This window comes from Malurus melanocephalus, unplaced genomic scaffold (assembly GCF_030028575.1).
Source record: "Malurus melanocephalus ecotype Western Australia unplaced genomic scaffold, MMel_1.1 scaffold_178, whole genome shotgun sequence".
Taxonomy (NCBI): domain Eukaryota; kingdom Metazoa; phylum Chordata; class Aves; order Passeriformes; family Maluridae; genus Malurus; species Malurus melanocephalus.
Genome location: NW_026623410.1, coordinates 371,914 through 386,211, shown reverse-complemented (window position 1 = coordinate 386,211; position 14,298 = coordinate 371,914). Strand labels below are relative to the sequence as shown.

The 14,298-nt window shown below is 56.8% G+C and overlaps 2 protein-coding genes across 3 annotated transcripts; both read right to left on the bottom strand.

Annotated features, from left to right (window-relative positions):
• Positions 1-340: 340 nt before the first annotated feature.
• METTL13 (methyltransferase 13, eEF1A N-terminus and K55) lies at positions 341-9,107 on the bottom strand. Of its 2 annotated transcripts, XM_057372763.1 has the most exons (9): positions 8,886-9,107; positions 7,816-8,118; positions 7,371-7,620; positions 6,494-6,693; positions 5,702-5,897; positions 5,340-5,483; positions 4,944-5,153; positions 4,463-4,594; positions 341-4,023 (listed from the first exon to the last, which is right to left on the bottom strand). In XM_057372763.1, the coding sequence occupies exons 1-9, from the start codon at positions 9,036-9,038 to the stop codon at positions 3,749-3,751; spliced, it is 1,863 nt and encodes a 620-aa protein (XP_057228746.1). In that variant the 5' UTR covers positions 9,039-9,107; the 3' UTR covers positions 341-3,748. The 2 variants fall into 2 exon arrangements, with proteins under 2 accessions (XP_057228746.1, XP_057228745.1); XM_057372762.1 differs by having other exon boundaries at positions 7,371-8,118.
• Positions 9,108-9,392: 285 nt separating this feature from the next.
• Positions 9,393-13,090, bottom strand: ITPA (inosine triphosphatase). Its single transcript, XM_057372764.1, has 8 exons — positions 12,978-13,090; positions 12,786-12,843; positions 12,642-12,706; positions 11,890-11,963; positions 11,329-11,360; positions 10,570-10,685; positions 9,976-10,052; positions 9,393-9,722 (listed from the first exon to the last, which is right to left on the bottom strand). The coding sequence occupies exons 1-8, from the start codon at positions 13,038-13,040 to the stop codon at positions 9,602-9,604; spliced, it is 606 nt and encodes a 201-aa protein (XP_057228747.1). The 5' UTR covers positions 13,041-13,090; the 3' UTR covers positions 9,393-9,601.
• Between the last annotated feature and the right edge of the window lie 1,208 nt (positions 13,091-14,298).

The following is a 14,298-nucleotide window of genomic DNA, read 5'->3' as shown; positions in this document are numbered from 1 at the left end:
TGGGCACAGAGCAGGAAGTGTGGGCAAGGAGCCCGTGCGAGGGGGAGCCCCCAGGTTCTCTTGGCTCTGCAGTGGCACGAAGGTGCCAGTCAGCATTATGCCTGTGTATCTGCCAGGAGGAGAGCTCAGACCTTGGAGCAGCAAAAGATGGAATTCAAGCCCRTGAAAGAAAGCCAGAGTGGCTGCAGAGCTGTGATCAGAATAGTGGCTGCAGCATTTATCCCTGCAAAGAGGATGTGCCTTCTGCCTTCCCCCCACAGCCCGGGGCACTGCTGACTCACTGATGGCAGGACAGTGACAACCCAATCTCTGTCCCATCTCTCCTCTCTCCTGCCCAGCTGCATTCTTTAGTCGAATGCATCCAGTTGCAGGGTAGAAAAAGGGCACCGTGCTGCATTGCAGCCTGAGGAGGTGTTTCCCTGCAGCCCTGAGCACCCCAGGAAAGAGCTGYGCTCCCTCACTGCAGCCTGGCAGCGTGCCTGCTTCCTTGGTCACAGAGTCAGGCAAGCCAAGTGCTTCCCCAAGGGAATATTTCATGGACAAAACACTTCCCGTGTGCTTCCAGCCTCTGGGAGGTGGCTGTAGCTCTGGCCCATGCCATGTCTGGACCGCAGCAGCCTCCCCAGCAGAAGGGAATCTGCCTCAGTGCTCTGTCCCTGCAGCTTTTATTACTGCAAAATCTCTCCCAGGTGCTTGATGTACTTTCAGCTGGTGACAGCATGTCCCTTATCCACCTCCACCCTCCTCCTAAGAGGGAACTGTGTCATTTTCTCCTCTTCTGCAGAGCAGGGAGCTGGGCTGTGACACCGTACAGGGTGTATGTATGGCACCCATCAGTGCCTCCCTCACAGTGTCACCTTCCTGCCAACGGCCTGCCCACAGCCACCCTGGGCCAAATGACCTCCCTGCATCCTTCCACCCAAATCAGGAAACCCAGGGCTGACCCATCAACCCCCAGTGTCTCATTTAGTGGTGTGGCAGCTGGACATGGATGTGATGCTCCAAGGACTAGGACTGGACCAGACCGAAGCTGGCTACAAGCCTCACACCTGAGCCACGTGATGAGTTACACACTCATCTCTTTATGCTGGGAAATCCAGAGTGGAAAAAGTCAACATCTCTGTGCCAGTGGAGGTTGCTAAGTGACAGCAGAGCTTGTTTCTATCCTGCCACTGACAGCGTGCCTACGCTGCAAAGGAAGGAAGTGAGGAGTAAGGGATGTAAACATGAGTATATTGCCAAAACCCTCAACAGAATCACAGTTGCCAAACGTATACGTTAGCTTCATGTTTTGGCTGCCAGCRGAGAAATATTTACTATGTGTCAATTGCTCCAGCCTTGGAGCCTTTTACCTGCAGAGGAGGATTTTGGTTATTTGCAGCACTCATGAATTTGCCAGTTTTCCAGCTGAAATTCATTTGCCGACCAAAGTTGTCAGGCTAACAGTAGCTGCAAGAACAGCTGCAATGAACATTTGATCCTTACATTGTTTCTAATAGATGGCTTTTGTTTTTCCACCAGGATGTGGCGTTATGCAGCATTTTRGAAGCACAACAGAAAGGCAGGACTGGACAAGGGAGGGATGAAGGCAGCCTTTGTGCGAGTTCCTGGGGAAGAAAGGAGACGGTTTCAATAAAATAAAGGGCACCCACACAYACACAAACCTATGTCATTGGAATTATGTTGAGAATTGCAAACTAAGTTAAAAATAGAGTAAATGTAGCACTGCTGATCCAGTTGAGAAATTTGCCATCGCTAAGCTGGGCGGATAATAGWTATCTTTCAAAACAGTGCTCATCACAGAGGAGCTTTAGAAACCAACTGCATGGGGGCAGGCACACTTCCACCCTGCTCCAGCTCCAGCCTCATYCCTCCCCTGTGCTGTCCTGAATGCTCTACAGGAGGAGAGCACACTGGAAGGGCACCTACCCAGGCTGCCAGCCTTTATCTGAGGCAGGGAGCAGGCCAGCCCTGCTCTCCTGGGCCTGGGAACCATCAAAAGCACTTATTAAAAAAAACATCTGCTAAACTCTGTGTAGACACAGGTTAGCCCAGGGGGAAAGTAGGGCACCAATTTGTCCCTCTGTGTGAAGGGGAATAAGGCAGGGAGCATCAGAGAAKGGATCTGAACAGAGCAGTTCCCAAAGTAGAACCTGCTGGCAAATTAAAATTAAAATAGAGCCCCAGGTGCTGCTCAGAGGGAGGTGTTTGCTGGCAGCATAGCTGCTGTAGTTCATCCTGGTACAAACAGCCCCATCTCCTGCACTGGAGCAATGGCCATGATCCCCACGCTCAGCGGGTGAGAGCCTTTGGGGTGTTCTTTTCCACAGCCCCGTGGAGCTGGGGAATTGCAAACACACAGGCTCAYCCTCCCCCTCACTCTGCTTCCTAAGCGGCAGAGGACTTCCCGCAGCTGGAGGAGAGCTGGGTCCTTCCAAGCAAGGAGAGGCCAGCGAGGGGCACCCCAAAACGCTGATGGGACAGGGAGTGTGAGCTGCAGAGCTGGGACATGGCTCCAGCACTGATGCCCAGACACAGATCCCTCCTGGAGCTATTTCTGGTGTGTTGGTACCTCCTTGGGCTGGGGAGGGTTTGCTTTGGGAAGCAGCTGCCAGAAAGATGTCCCAACCCAGGCTGCCAGCGGCAGGAGGGAGCATGGAGTGAGACTGCAGGGTCAGTGGCAAAGCATCATGGTGACTAAGCAGGTTGTCCCCTTGCTGTCTCCAAGCCAGTCACTTTGGCACCATATCTCAGACTCATTCTGGTACCAGCTGTTGCAGGGAAAAAGACAAAGACACCCAAAAATAGCTCCTGATGAAYGAGCACCTTCAGGTCACCTGCTCTGTAACCAGCCAGGACACACAGGTCAGCTCTTCAGCTCAACCTTGCAGGGTTGGGACCAGGCTCTGAAACCTTTGGGAGAGACAAAATGAGCTGTCTGGGCAGGATTGGGGTGCTGTGGGAACTCCCCAGTGGGTATTTATGGCTGCCCTTTCCTCCYGCAGGAAGGCTGACCTGCACCAGTTGGGTGAGTGTGGCCAGGAACCTGAGCCCAGGGCTGGTACTGCTGGCTCAGAGGGAGAAGGGTTGGGATCTCAGGGGTTGCAGGTCTCAGTTCTGTGGGGATGGCTGGGAAGACTCAGAAGAGAGGAAAAAGCGGGGTCCAGTCTGGGGAGGGTGTGCGTTGAGGGGGCAGTGGGATTCAAGGGRCAGCTGCCTGCTCCCAGGACCTGCCCTCAAGGTGCAGAGGTGACTTCTTTCAGGRCTGTGGGTGCTTCAAAAACAAGCTTTAGCAAAGCACTGCATATCTCAGAGCACCCCTGAGCACTTTATTCCCACAGCTCACAGCCTACCCACACACACCCACAACCAGGCTTGGAGCGGGGCCGGGGCTCTGCAGAGACACCAGGAATGCTGGGGATGCAGGGAGAGGCACCATCAGAGGGAACAGGCTGTGCTCAAGTGGAAACAGAGTCTGAGGCATGTCTTCCCGTTTTTCCCAGAGTGGGAAAGCAATGAGGACAAACCCAAACCCACAGTCCTGCCAGTCCCACAGCACCTCTCTCCCCGCACCAGCTCAATGCTGCCTTCCTTGGGAGCCACATTTCCCGTGCCAATCCCATCCTTCCAGCACGCCCAGGCCAGCATTGGCCCTGAAGGGCGGCAGTCCCAGCCACGGGCACCCCGATTGTGGGGCCACAGCACCCAGAGGAGGGGCCCACTGTGTTGGAGCAGCACCAGAGCCCCCTCAGAGGATCTGCACGGCCTGCAGCATGTCTGCCAGCACGTAGGAGCTGTCCCAGGGCCGCCCTGGCTGCCGCAGGGCCCCCTCCAGCGCCCGGGCGCGMTCCCCCAGCTCTGCGGGGTCACACCGGCCCTCGGGGCCGGGCTGGCAGAACAGGATCTCGTTAACCTCCCCTTGGATGCGGCGTGCGTAGAGCAGCGGGAAAACATCCCTGAGGGTGGCCAGGACGGACTCCTTGAGCCGGGCGTCGCGGCACACCAGGTTGAGCACGAAGACTCCTGCAGGGGGGAGAGAGGGAAGGGAGCTGCACAGCCTGCGGGAACACGGCTGGATCGGTGCCACCCTGGGGCAAACGTGTCCCTCAGAGCAGCACAAGGAGTACCAGCATTCCCTCAGTGCCCCTGGCTCAGCTCCATGTCCCTGCTGCCACACAGAGGGGTGGCCACAAGGTCTGTTCTCAGACACCGCCTACATCTTGTGCTTCCAGAACACYCTGCTGTCCCCACAGGGTGTCCCAGCCTGCCTGACCCAGCAGCCTTGCAGGCCACCAGCTCCATCCTGCTGTCACAATGCCCACTGAAACACCCCAGGAGAAGTGGATGCCATGCAGCAATCCCAGCTGCAGCCACTCCAGGATGAGAAAAGGTGGCACAACCCCAACTCCACACAGAATCTATCACCCTGGCCATGGAAACATGGCCTGATTTCCCCTCCTACCTTCTGGCTTGAGGATGGTTTTMACTTTCTGCAGGAAGGGCTTCTCCACAAAGGCTGGGGGTGGGCAGCTCATCCCCACCGTGAGGTCTTTGCTGTCCACATCAAACATGACGGCATCGTACTGGGCTGGCGCTGCAGCAGGAAGCACAGAAAGTTGTTATTCTATGGGACAGAGGTGAGTCACACACATGAAAGGCAAAAAATGGGATGGAGAGGACACCCCTTCTGCCATGTTATGGGTGTCTTCTCTCCTGGGGTTTCTCTTTTCAAGCCCTGGTGCTGCAGGAGGCAGCAAATCCTCAGTTCCCACACATGGCAAGGACAGGCTGTGAGCTGCAGAGACCTGCTGAGGCTGGGGACTGTGACACATGGCAGGAGACACAGGAATAGGGAACCAGGGGTCACAACAGCCCAGGTGTCTGCCCCCCAGCGTGTCACCCCCTGGGCTCGATGGGACACCCAGAATGTTCTCAGATGGTACCTTCAGCTGCCAGCTTGCCCACGTAGTCCAGGCCATCGGAGATGTGCACTTGCATCCGGTGGCCTTGGGAGAAGCCGAACCACTGCGTGGCCACCTCCAGCATGGAGGGGTCGATCTCCACCACGGCCACACGGGCCTCTGAGAAGTAATCATGGACAAAGAGGGGCAGGCTGCCCCCGCCGAGCCCCACCACCAGCACGGCCAGCTTTCCTGCCAATCAAGAGCGCCCACTGAGCCACCACGATACCACGCTCCCACTGCTCATCCCACCCACCGTCCCCAAACTGCTGGGGACATGGGGCACCTTGGCCAGAAGAGCCTTTCCCCAAGGGGCTGTGGCATGGGGACACACGTGCACCTGCCCCCAGCACAGCCTCCCACTGCCAGCCTCGTCACCTGGGAGGGCGTCGGGGCCCCCCAGCAGGCAGAGCCCCGCAACCATGGCCTTGTGGTGCTCACAGCACAGGTAGCTTTTGTCGATGGCTCCAGGTGGCTCAGCGGGGCTGGGTTTCTTCTTGTCCTTCCTCCGCTTCTTCTGGCCTGAGTGACGGGAGACATCAGCTGGTAAGGCAAGGTGGAGATGGAGGTGCTTTCTGGGGAGTAACCACTCCCAGCCCTGCCCCACCCACGGTGTGAAACACTCTCAGAGCTGCTCTGGAACAAGACAGGCAGGTCCTATAAGGACTTCTACCTTCCTTCTAGATTGCTCTCACTCTGTCACCCCAAAAAATCAGCCCCTTCATGGCTGCCCCATGTACCTGGGAGGGGTGTAGGGGCCCGGAGCCGAGCCTCYGACTGCACCACGTTCCTGTTGCRGAGGAAGATGAGGCGGCGGAAGTAGCAGGTGCCATCTCCCTTCACGTCCTCCACGACGTACTCCCCGCTCAGGGGGCTGGTGGCACTGTGCCGCACCGTCCGCACCCCGATGTCCCCTCCCACGGACAGGAARGGCACCTGAAGGGAGGACAGGGGCTGCTGTGAAGGGGGAAAGGCTACAGGAAGAGAGCTTGGCATTCCCACTGTCCTGACTATAGCCACAGAGCCAGGATGAAGCACAACAGAGCAGTGGGATGCCACAGGAGCACTGGGGATCTGCACTAACTTCCCTCCTAACACAGGGAATACCGGGAGCAAACACAACAAGATTTTTTGCAAGAGCTCAGGTGTATGGAGYTGGGGCAGGAAGGAGGAGACAGAAGTTAAAGCCAGGATTAAGTAGGGGCTGGATGCTCTCAGGGTTTCAGGATCTCTGCTTTTCTTGAGATGCTGGGTTTTGGAGAGTGAGGACTTCATCCTGTATCCTGCCAYACAAGCACCTCAAATCCTGCCTCCAAGCAAAGGCAAAGCTGAAGGGAAAACCAAGAGGAGCTGCACCTGAGGCCCATCACCTGCCCCCCAAAGCAGCCAGCTTACACCTTGCAGCTTGGTCCCCCTTACAGAGGAGTTTCCCGGCTGGCAGAGAGCCAGGATGGCCCTGGTTTTGGGAAGCCAAGCCAGGCTGGCTCTGGTTTTGGGAAGCCATACCAGGGGGCCGGGTGGTAGGGGCTCACCTGCTGCCGGACAGGGAGGCCCGGTGGGGCCAGCTCCATCACCTTCCCCGACAGCTCCGCCTGGATGCTGGCCATGCCCTCGTAGTGCTGCTCCCTGTGCAGGGCCACCGTGACCAGGCGCCCGAAGCCCGCGCTGGCCGCGAGCTGCCTCCGCCCTTCCTCCGTCCCAAARAGCCACTCGGTTTCTCTGCCCTGTGGGACTGCAGAAGGGGCTGCCATCAGCCTCGAGTAACCACCCCAGCCTCCAAGGGAGGAGCCRCAGGGAGTGGCAAGTCATCTCAAGGAGGTACCACTGCTTGACTAGAGCCATGCCCTGCAACCAGGCAGACATCCTATTTTGGGCCAGCTGATACAGGAGGCTGGAAAAGCCACATCTCATTAGAAGGGGGTGTCCAACAGGTTCATGACCTGTCTCCAGGCTGTGCTAGGTCCCATCTTTGAAGGGATGCAAGGTGGGAACAGGCCTGCTGGTCGAGGTCAACACCTCTCTGTGAGGTACAAGCACAAAAGCCACGTGCAGCCCCAGCAGTCTGCCCCTGCAAGCCAGGACACCCACATAGACCAGTGATGCCTTTCTGGCTGCAATGTGCTAAACTGGCTGTCACCAGCATCAAGGCAGGAAACTCCACCTTGGAGGCATAGCAGGCAGTGTCCCTCCACGGTGAGATGAAGCCAASAAGCTCTGTGCAAGATCTCTGCTTGCACCACCAGGCAAACATATCCCACCACAAAGCCAGGACTAAAGCATCAAGTGAACCCAACACAGGTGGGTTATTTCCCTCTCCAACCCCAAATTCARCAGGGCCTGAAGGGCTGGCTGTTTTGCAGCTCCTGGCCAGGGCACCACCTTGCTGCAGCCCGGACAGCCCATACTCACTGATGAAGATGGCAAAATGATTGTCCCGGGAAGATTTCACTGAGGGGCTGTCGACCACATGCAGCGTGTAGCGAGGTTTCCCGCTCTCTTTGTCACACAGATCCAAGGAAACCTGTTCCCTGCAGGGGGTTTTGCTTATCTGGCTGCAGAGCAGGGCATAATGCTGCCTGTCCTTCACTGCTGCCACCAGCCGCTCCGCGCTCTCCAYCCTCATCGGCTTGTCCTGCTCCTCGGGACAGATCTCCAGGATCTGTGGAGCCGAGCCAGGGATCTTCCTGAACTTTGTCATGACATACACAAAGACCGGTAGGACAAACTGCTGCTTGTCCCCGCTGCTGGCCACCTGATGGACGCGCACGACCCAGCCTTCCCGGGAGAAATATTCCACTGCTTTCTTCAGCACGTGGGCTTGAGCCAAGGAGACGCAGAGGTAGCGCCCTCCTACCTGCAGGACYCGGCTGATCTCAGCAAACATCTGGTCCACCTTGGCTAGAGTGGCCTCCTCTTCATCAGTGAGGAGGGCATCCAGTGTGCCTTTGTCCAGGACCACCTGGAAGTGGGCATCAGGGAAGTCCATCTGGAGCATGTCCATCAGCAGGTAGCTCATCTTTGGCCTCGTGCTCCCGCTGCGCTCCTGCATCTGGCGGATCACCGCCTCGCTGATGTCGATGTTGAYGATGTCCTCGCACATTCCCACATCRTACATCTGCTCGCTCAGCTCCGAGTTTCCACAGCCCACCACGAGGACCTGGGGAGCGGCACAAGAGCAGCGTGATGGTGACAATGCCCTGGAAACACCCCCCAAGAGCATTTGACGAGCAAATACCAGACATGCCTAGGAGTCCGCTGTGAAAACCACACCCACAGTGCCTGCAAACCGACTCTCTGGGGCCTAAGACAACATCTCCAAAGAGAGAAGTCCCATGGGCACAGAAGTGACAGATCTGCTACATGTGTTTTGGGGATGACCTGGATGTTTTAACCCCTGGAGGTCCCCAGACCAAGGCAACCCAGGGGTCTCTCCTGTCCTCTTGCTAAAGACACACACATCTTTTCACATGATCTGCATCAGCGAATAGCACAGACCTCACACACAGCATTAGACTGGAGAAGACCTCTGAGAACATCGAGTCCAAGCTATGACCAAACACTACCATGCCAACCAGACCATGGGACTCAGTGCCACATCCATTCTTTCCTTACACATATCCAGGGACGGTGACACCGCACAATGCCAATGTCTAAGCATCCTTTCTGTGAAAAAATTCTTCCTCCGAATGTCCAACYTAAACYTTCCCTGGCGTAGCTTAAGCCTCTGTTTTCTCATCCTGCTGCTGGTTGCCTGGGGGAAGAGATCCACCCCCAGCCCAGCTACAACCTCCGTTCAGGTTGTTGTAGAGAGCGAYARGGTCACCCCTGAACCTCCTCTTCTCYARACAACCCGACAGCTCACTACGCAGGAGGAGCTCGTAAGGGGCTCATCCCACACGGCGCTGGGTGACAGCCGGGGCTCACCTTATCGCGGGGCCGCACATACTTGTGCAGGACGGGGCAGAGCTCCGGAAAAGCCCCGTACCACTCGAAAGGCCGCTGCCCGCGCTGGCGGAAGAAGCGRTCCCAGTAGCGGGCGGAGCCGAACTCGCCGGGGCTGCGGGGCAGCAGCTCCATGGCCGGGCGGGCTCGGCCCCCACGTGTGCGCCGCGCTGACCGCTTCCGCCTGCGCCGCGCGCGTGGSCAGCGCACCCGCCGCTCATTGGCTGCCTCTCCCCCGGCCGCTCCCCATTGGCCAGCGGCTCCGAGCGCCACCGCGGCGGGAGCGCGCAGCRGGAGCGCGCAGCGGCCCCGGCGCGCCCCCGGACGGTGCCGCCTGAGATCCCGATCCYGATCCCGGTCCCCTGGAGCGTACAAGGACCCGGCCGTCTGCTCGAGGGCTTCAGGCAGATAGGGCGGCAGGGACTGCCCGGCCCAGAGCCGCCCCTGAGGCACGAGCGTGCAGCWGGGGCTCTGCGGCACTTCCGAAGCAACAAAAAGAGCGGAGAAAGAGGTAGCGGTGGGTTCCAAGGGAGCAGCTTTAATGACCTCCCGCAGCGGAGCAAAGCTCTGCCGGGGCTGTGTGTGACATGGATAACACGGGCCTTGGCCRGGGGGTTGGATTAAGTGATCTCCMGAGGTCYTTTCCAACCCTGATAATTCTGCGACTGTGTGAACACGAGGTGCCCATAGCCCGAGCGCTAGCTGGGGCCGGAACGGGGCTCTGTCGAGTCGTTCTGAAGAAAGAAGGTGGAGAGCTCGCTCAGTGCCTTGTACCGGTGTGAGATGGAGTTCTTCACTGCCTTGGGCAGTTCGGCATAGCTGCAGGGGAGAGAAATCACAATTCTCTGCAGGAGACACTACAGCACATCCCCCAAGCACTGACAGCTCCCCTGTTGCCTCCCTGCGGCACCTGTCCTGACACAACTCCTGATGTGGGGTATTCCCAAAACCCACCACGTTCTGACCCAGGAAGGTGTTTCTCCCTGATGCTCTTCCTTGTAAGCAAGTTCCTCTTAACACCCTTGACCATGGCTTGCTTACATAAAAAGCTGTAYGTGAAACACCAACTTACGTCTGGTTGTAGCCATCTGGCTGGAAGCAGGGATCCCAGCCAAAATCCCGAGGGCCTCTGGGCTCCACTATCAGCCCCTGCCACGAGAAAGCAAAAAAGCTCCCTAAGCTGTGGTTTCACAGCACTTTYCTTGCAGTCACATTTCAAACACAGACTGAGGAGAGACCGAGACACGCAGCCATAGCTCACACTGCAGCCACCACAGGCTCTGCATGGTGCCGTCCCGCTTCCCAGCACCTCCCCATAATTAGCAGCTCCAAACTCATGCTGYCCTATGCTGACAGTGCCTTGACCTCTCCAAATAACAGAGGTAACAACTGTACTTGAATAGAGCCCTGTCAGAGGAAGATGAGGAGCTGAAGACACCAAAGCAACATTCAGAGTTCACCAAGTACCACCAGGAAAAGGGCTGTGCCCTCAGCACCTGCCACCCACTGTGCTCCCACTAAGCCTGTTCCCAACAGAATATCCAAGTGCAGTCAAGTGACCCAGAGGCCACCAAAACTATCCTCAGCACAGCCAATCCTGTTACAAAATTCACATCACAGCTCTCCTCCCTCAGCACGTTCCCTTCCCCAGGCACACACCACCTACGTGGGTCTGGCCTTTGAACAGCCTCACTGGCTCCTCCGGGTTGCCGCTGCTGAAGGCGAAGGTGCAGAGTGCGTACGCAGACTTGTCTTCAAAGCCAGCCAGCAGCTTGTACAGGCCTGAGGGACACAGAAGGGATCCTGGAGTTAGTGCTGCTCCCTGGGAGCACAACACACCCACCTAAGGAGGCATGGATGGAGGGAGCATTCCGCATTGCATTCCCAACCACCACAGGAGGTGACAGAGATCAGGCACCAGGATCCCTGCTATGACTGAAGCCAGAAACTCAGATTTCATCTCACAGTGTGAGCTGCAGAGCCCTGCTATGAATTTGGCAGAGGAAGCAACCGACTCTGCTACGTCAGGGAGAACTAAAGCCCACAGGGACTGAATGTGATTAATGCTCAGGTTAATGAGATCAGCACAGGATTTGCAGTCACACTCTGAACTGTGAGATCAAGCAGTCACTGCATGCCAGGGGAAGGGAGCAGCAGTGGAGAGGGCTTGCACTGAAACCACAGGGAGCGAGAGGTGTTCCAGGTCACACTGAGGACAAACAAGAAGTTCCCACAAGCCCTGCCACCAGTCTGCAGAAGCAGGAGTCTGGGAATCCAGGGATGACACTACTGGAAAAAACAAAATTCTAGGAAGGGGAGCACAGAACAAGCTTGAGGAACCTGTTGGTTCCCCCAGCATGGGCAGSGAGCCACTTCAGGGGCAAAGGAGTGGGTTACACACAGAGCAGTAACATGAGAGCAGTACCTTCTGGCTTGAGTTTCTCCAGGAACCATTTTCTGAAAAGGAAGGAAAGAAGGAAGATTAATTTTTGCTATTATCTCTCAGAAATACAGGCATCCTTGAGACAATGTTGCCTGTATTTCCATAGGCCTTTGAATCCCTCTTCAATGTGCTGTCAGGTCACCTTGTTCTGAACTATTTACCAGTAAGGACACACATCTCTCACAAACTGACCCAGTGAAAATAGCAGTGGGGTATTTAATTTACCACAGTACTGGGGTCCATGTAATTAGCACAGTTCTCACTCCTGTGCACTGATGTGCCAAAATGCATCTCTCARCACAAATTGTTCACATTTTACACCAAGTTGCAGTGCTGACTTGGTCACAGCCCCATGCCTGCCAGAGCTCAAGAAGTGTTTGGACAACACTTTTAGGCACATGGTGGCATTCTAGAGGCTGTTCTGGACCAGGCCAGGATTTGGGCTTGATGATACTTGTGGTCGCTTCCAACTCAGGATATTCCATAATTCCATTGCTCCCAACTCCAGTACATGAAAGGGGAAACAATTCCCCTCCTACTTACATGTAGGGTCCTGGAAGGCCCCCCAGAGCATTGAAGCACAAGCAGGTGTCCTCTACTATAACAGGTCCCTGAACCTACAGTGAAAGCCAACGAGAAGGAAGAAGAAATTAGAGCTAAAGGAAGGCACTGCCTCCAAACCCATTCCCTTGCTCTATCCTATCCTCATGTTTCCACTTGACATCAAGTGCAATCTTGACCTCAGAGGCCCCACTAGTCACAACCGAACTCAGGCTGTCTCCAGGCAGGCCAGAGAAGCTGAACAACAGTAGGGAAGGTTTCACACAGAGGAAAAAGCAAATCTGAACACTCCCTGCCCTCCTGAGGGACAGGATTGGCAGGACAAGGRAAGGGAAAGCCTGCAYCCTKKAGGCATGCCTGCATTTTTCTCAAGTCTTAGCCCTCATTTGGTTCTTYTAGGATACCCATTCCAGAGATAACTCGGGAATGTTCAGCCGACAGAAAACTCTGTGCCCTGCAGCCACTGGGGCTGGACTGAAGGAGCCTCCATGACCTCGTGTTGCTCGAGGGACACAGCAGCAGGACTGCCAAAACTTGGTACCATTGGTGAGAATTCAGCGTCACCCGGCATAAACCGGGAACAGCCAGGTGATGGGAGTGCAGCGAGGCCAGCTCGAGCCAGATGTGCCCCTGGCTTTCCTCGGAGYCGGTTTGGATGCCTCAGTGTCCCGTCTGGGGTCCCCCCACATCCAACCCAACCCAACTCTGCTGGGAAAGCAGAGAGGGTGAATGACCTGCCGGGCGGCTTCACGGCACTTCTGCACGGAGATCTCGTCTGGCTCCCCCTGGTACTCCGGCACTGCGGACACAGGGATCGGTACTGAGCAGACCGGGACGGGCCGAGCCGCCGCATCCCCCAAGCCCCGATAACAACTTACGGTCAATTTTCTTTGCCACCAGCGTGTAGGGAGAGGAGTCCCCGAGGATCTGCGTGACCTGCGCAGGGAGAAGGGAATGAAAAGGGAGGGAGAAGGGAATGAAAAGGGAGGGAGAAGGGAATGAAAAGGGAGGGAGAAGGGAATGAAAAGGGAGGCAAACCCGCCCGCCAGGCCCCGGTCCCGCCACCTCACCTCCTCCAGCTTCTTGGCGTTGCCTGTCACGAACACGACGCTCCGCCGGGCGGGCGCCGCCATGCTGACAGCGCGCGCGGCTCCTGCGCGCCCAGCCGCCAATCAGCGCCCGCGGCGGTGCCGCGCCCCGCAGCGCTCAGCCAATGGGAAGCGTGCCCGCCCCGCAGGGTCCAGCCAATGGGTAGGGCGGCCGCGTGCGCCAGAGAGGCGGGAACTGCCGGCCCTCAGGAGCCGCGCCAGACGGTCTCGCGATAGGCGCGAGCAGGGCGCGGATCGGTCGTCACGGCAAGCTGCCCCCTCACGGCCCCGGCCCTTGTTTACAGCCCCGTTTGGCAGCCAAGGAGCCGAGGATTCCGCTCTGTTTCCCCTGAAGTAGAATCAGATGTGTTTGGGGGAATGGAGTAGCGGATTGTGCTCCAAGCTGTTCATCCCCGGCCTCTGGCGAGTCTCTGCCCTTTCTGGATSAGGTCGGAGMGATCAAGTTCCATYGTTGTTGGTTTGCWGCTSRTGGTGCCTCTCACAGCCAGAGCTGTCCCTTGGRAARGTCTGTGCTCAGGACAACCCCAGCACTGAATGTCTCAAACCCCAAACAACACCCAGTTGTAGCACCTCAGGGCAGTGCGCTGATTGCTTGGGTTGTGGCAGCTTTCCCTGCCCTGTATCTCACGTAAAAGCTGGACGTTACAGCTGGTGGCTGTAGCAAAACCTCCAGGCCTTAAGTCAAGAGTTACATCCGTGTGGAGCCCTGGAGGAACAGGTCAGTGCAACCCAGCGCTGGTGGGAAGCAGGGTACTGTGAAGGAACAGCAGCAGGGTCCCAGGAGCTCTCCTACCGTGGTACCCAGGCTCCACCTTACCCCCAGACCTCACAGAAGCCCCTGCTTTACAAGGGGATTCCTCAGGAGGGGAGGGATTTTTTTTCCCTGCTGGACTGCCCAGCTGCCAGAGGTCGCACCCCCCCCCCTTCCCTTAGGCATGGGGACCCCGGGGTCACACCACAGGCTCACACCAGCAATCCCARGAGGAGGAATGCACTGCTATAGCCAGAAGATGCCATTCCCTGTACAMAAGAAATCGTGTGGAAAACAGCAGCTGATAATCTGTCTTCTGCACAATGCGGGAATGGGTAAAACAGACCCAAGGCTTGGGTGAAGGAGTTGTTTTTGTTGTAGAATCTCCTTCATAACATCTCCTAAGTGAAAACCAATCCCCAAGCATGCAGACACTGCTGAAAACAACACCCCTTACTGCTGACTTCAGTTCTCCCAGCCACCAGTCCAGGGTGGGACAGCACCAGCTGCAGTATAAAACCACAATATCAA

Bases quoted from the DNA above. Each gene is read 5' to 3' on its own strand.
- ITPA (XM_057372764.1), bottom strand. From the start codon at position 13,040: ATGGCGGCGCCCGCCCGGCGGAGCGTCGTGTTCGTGACAGGCAACGCC. The intron at 12,844-12,977 runs GTGAGGTGGCGG...CTCCCTGCGCAG, and splicing joins ACGCCAAGAAGCTGGAGGAG to GTCACGCAGATCCTCGGGGA. The intron at 12,707-12,785 runs GTAAGTTGTTAT...CTGTGTCCGCAG, and splicing joins GGTGGCAAAGAAAATTGACC to TGCCGGAGTACCAGGGGGAG.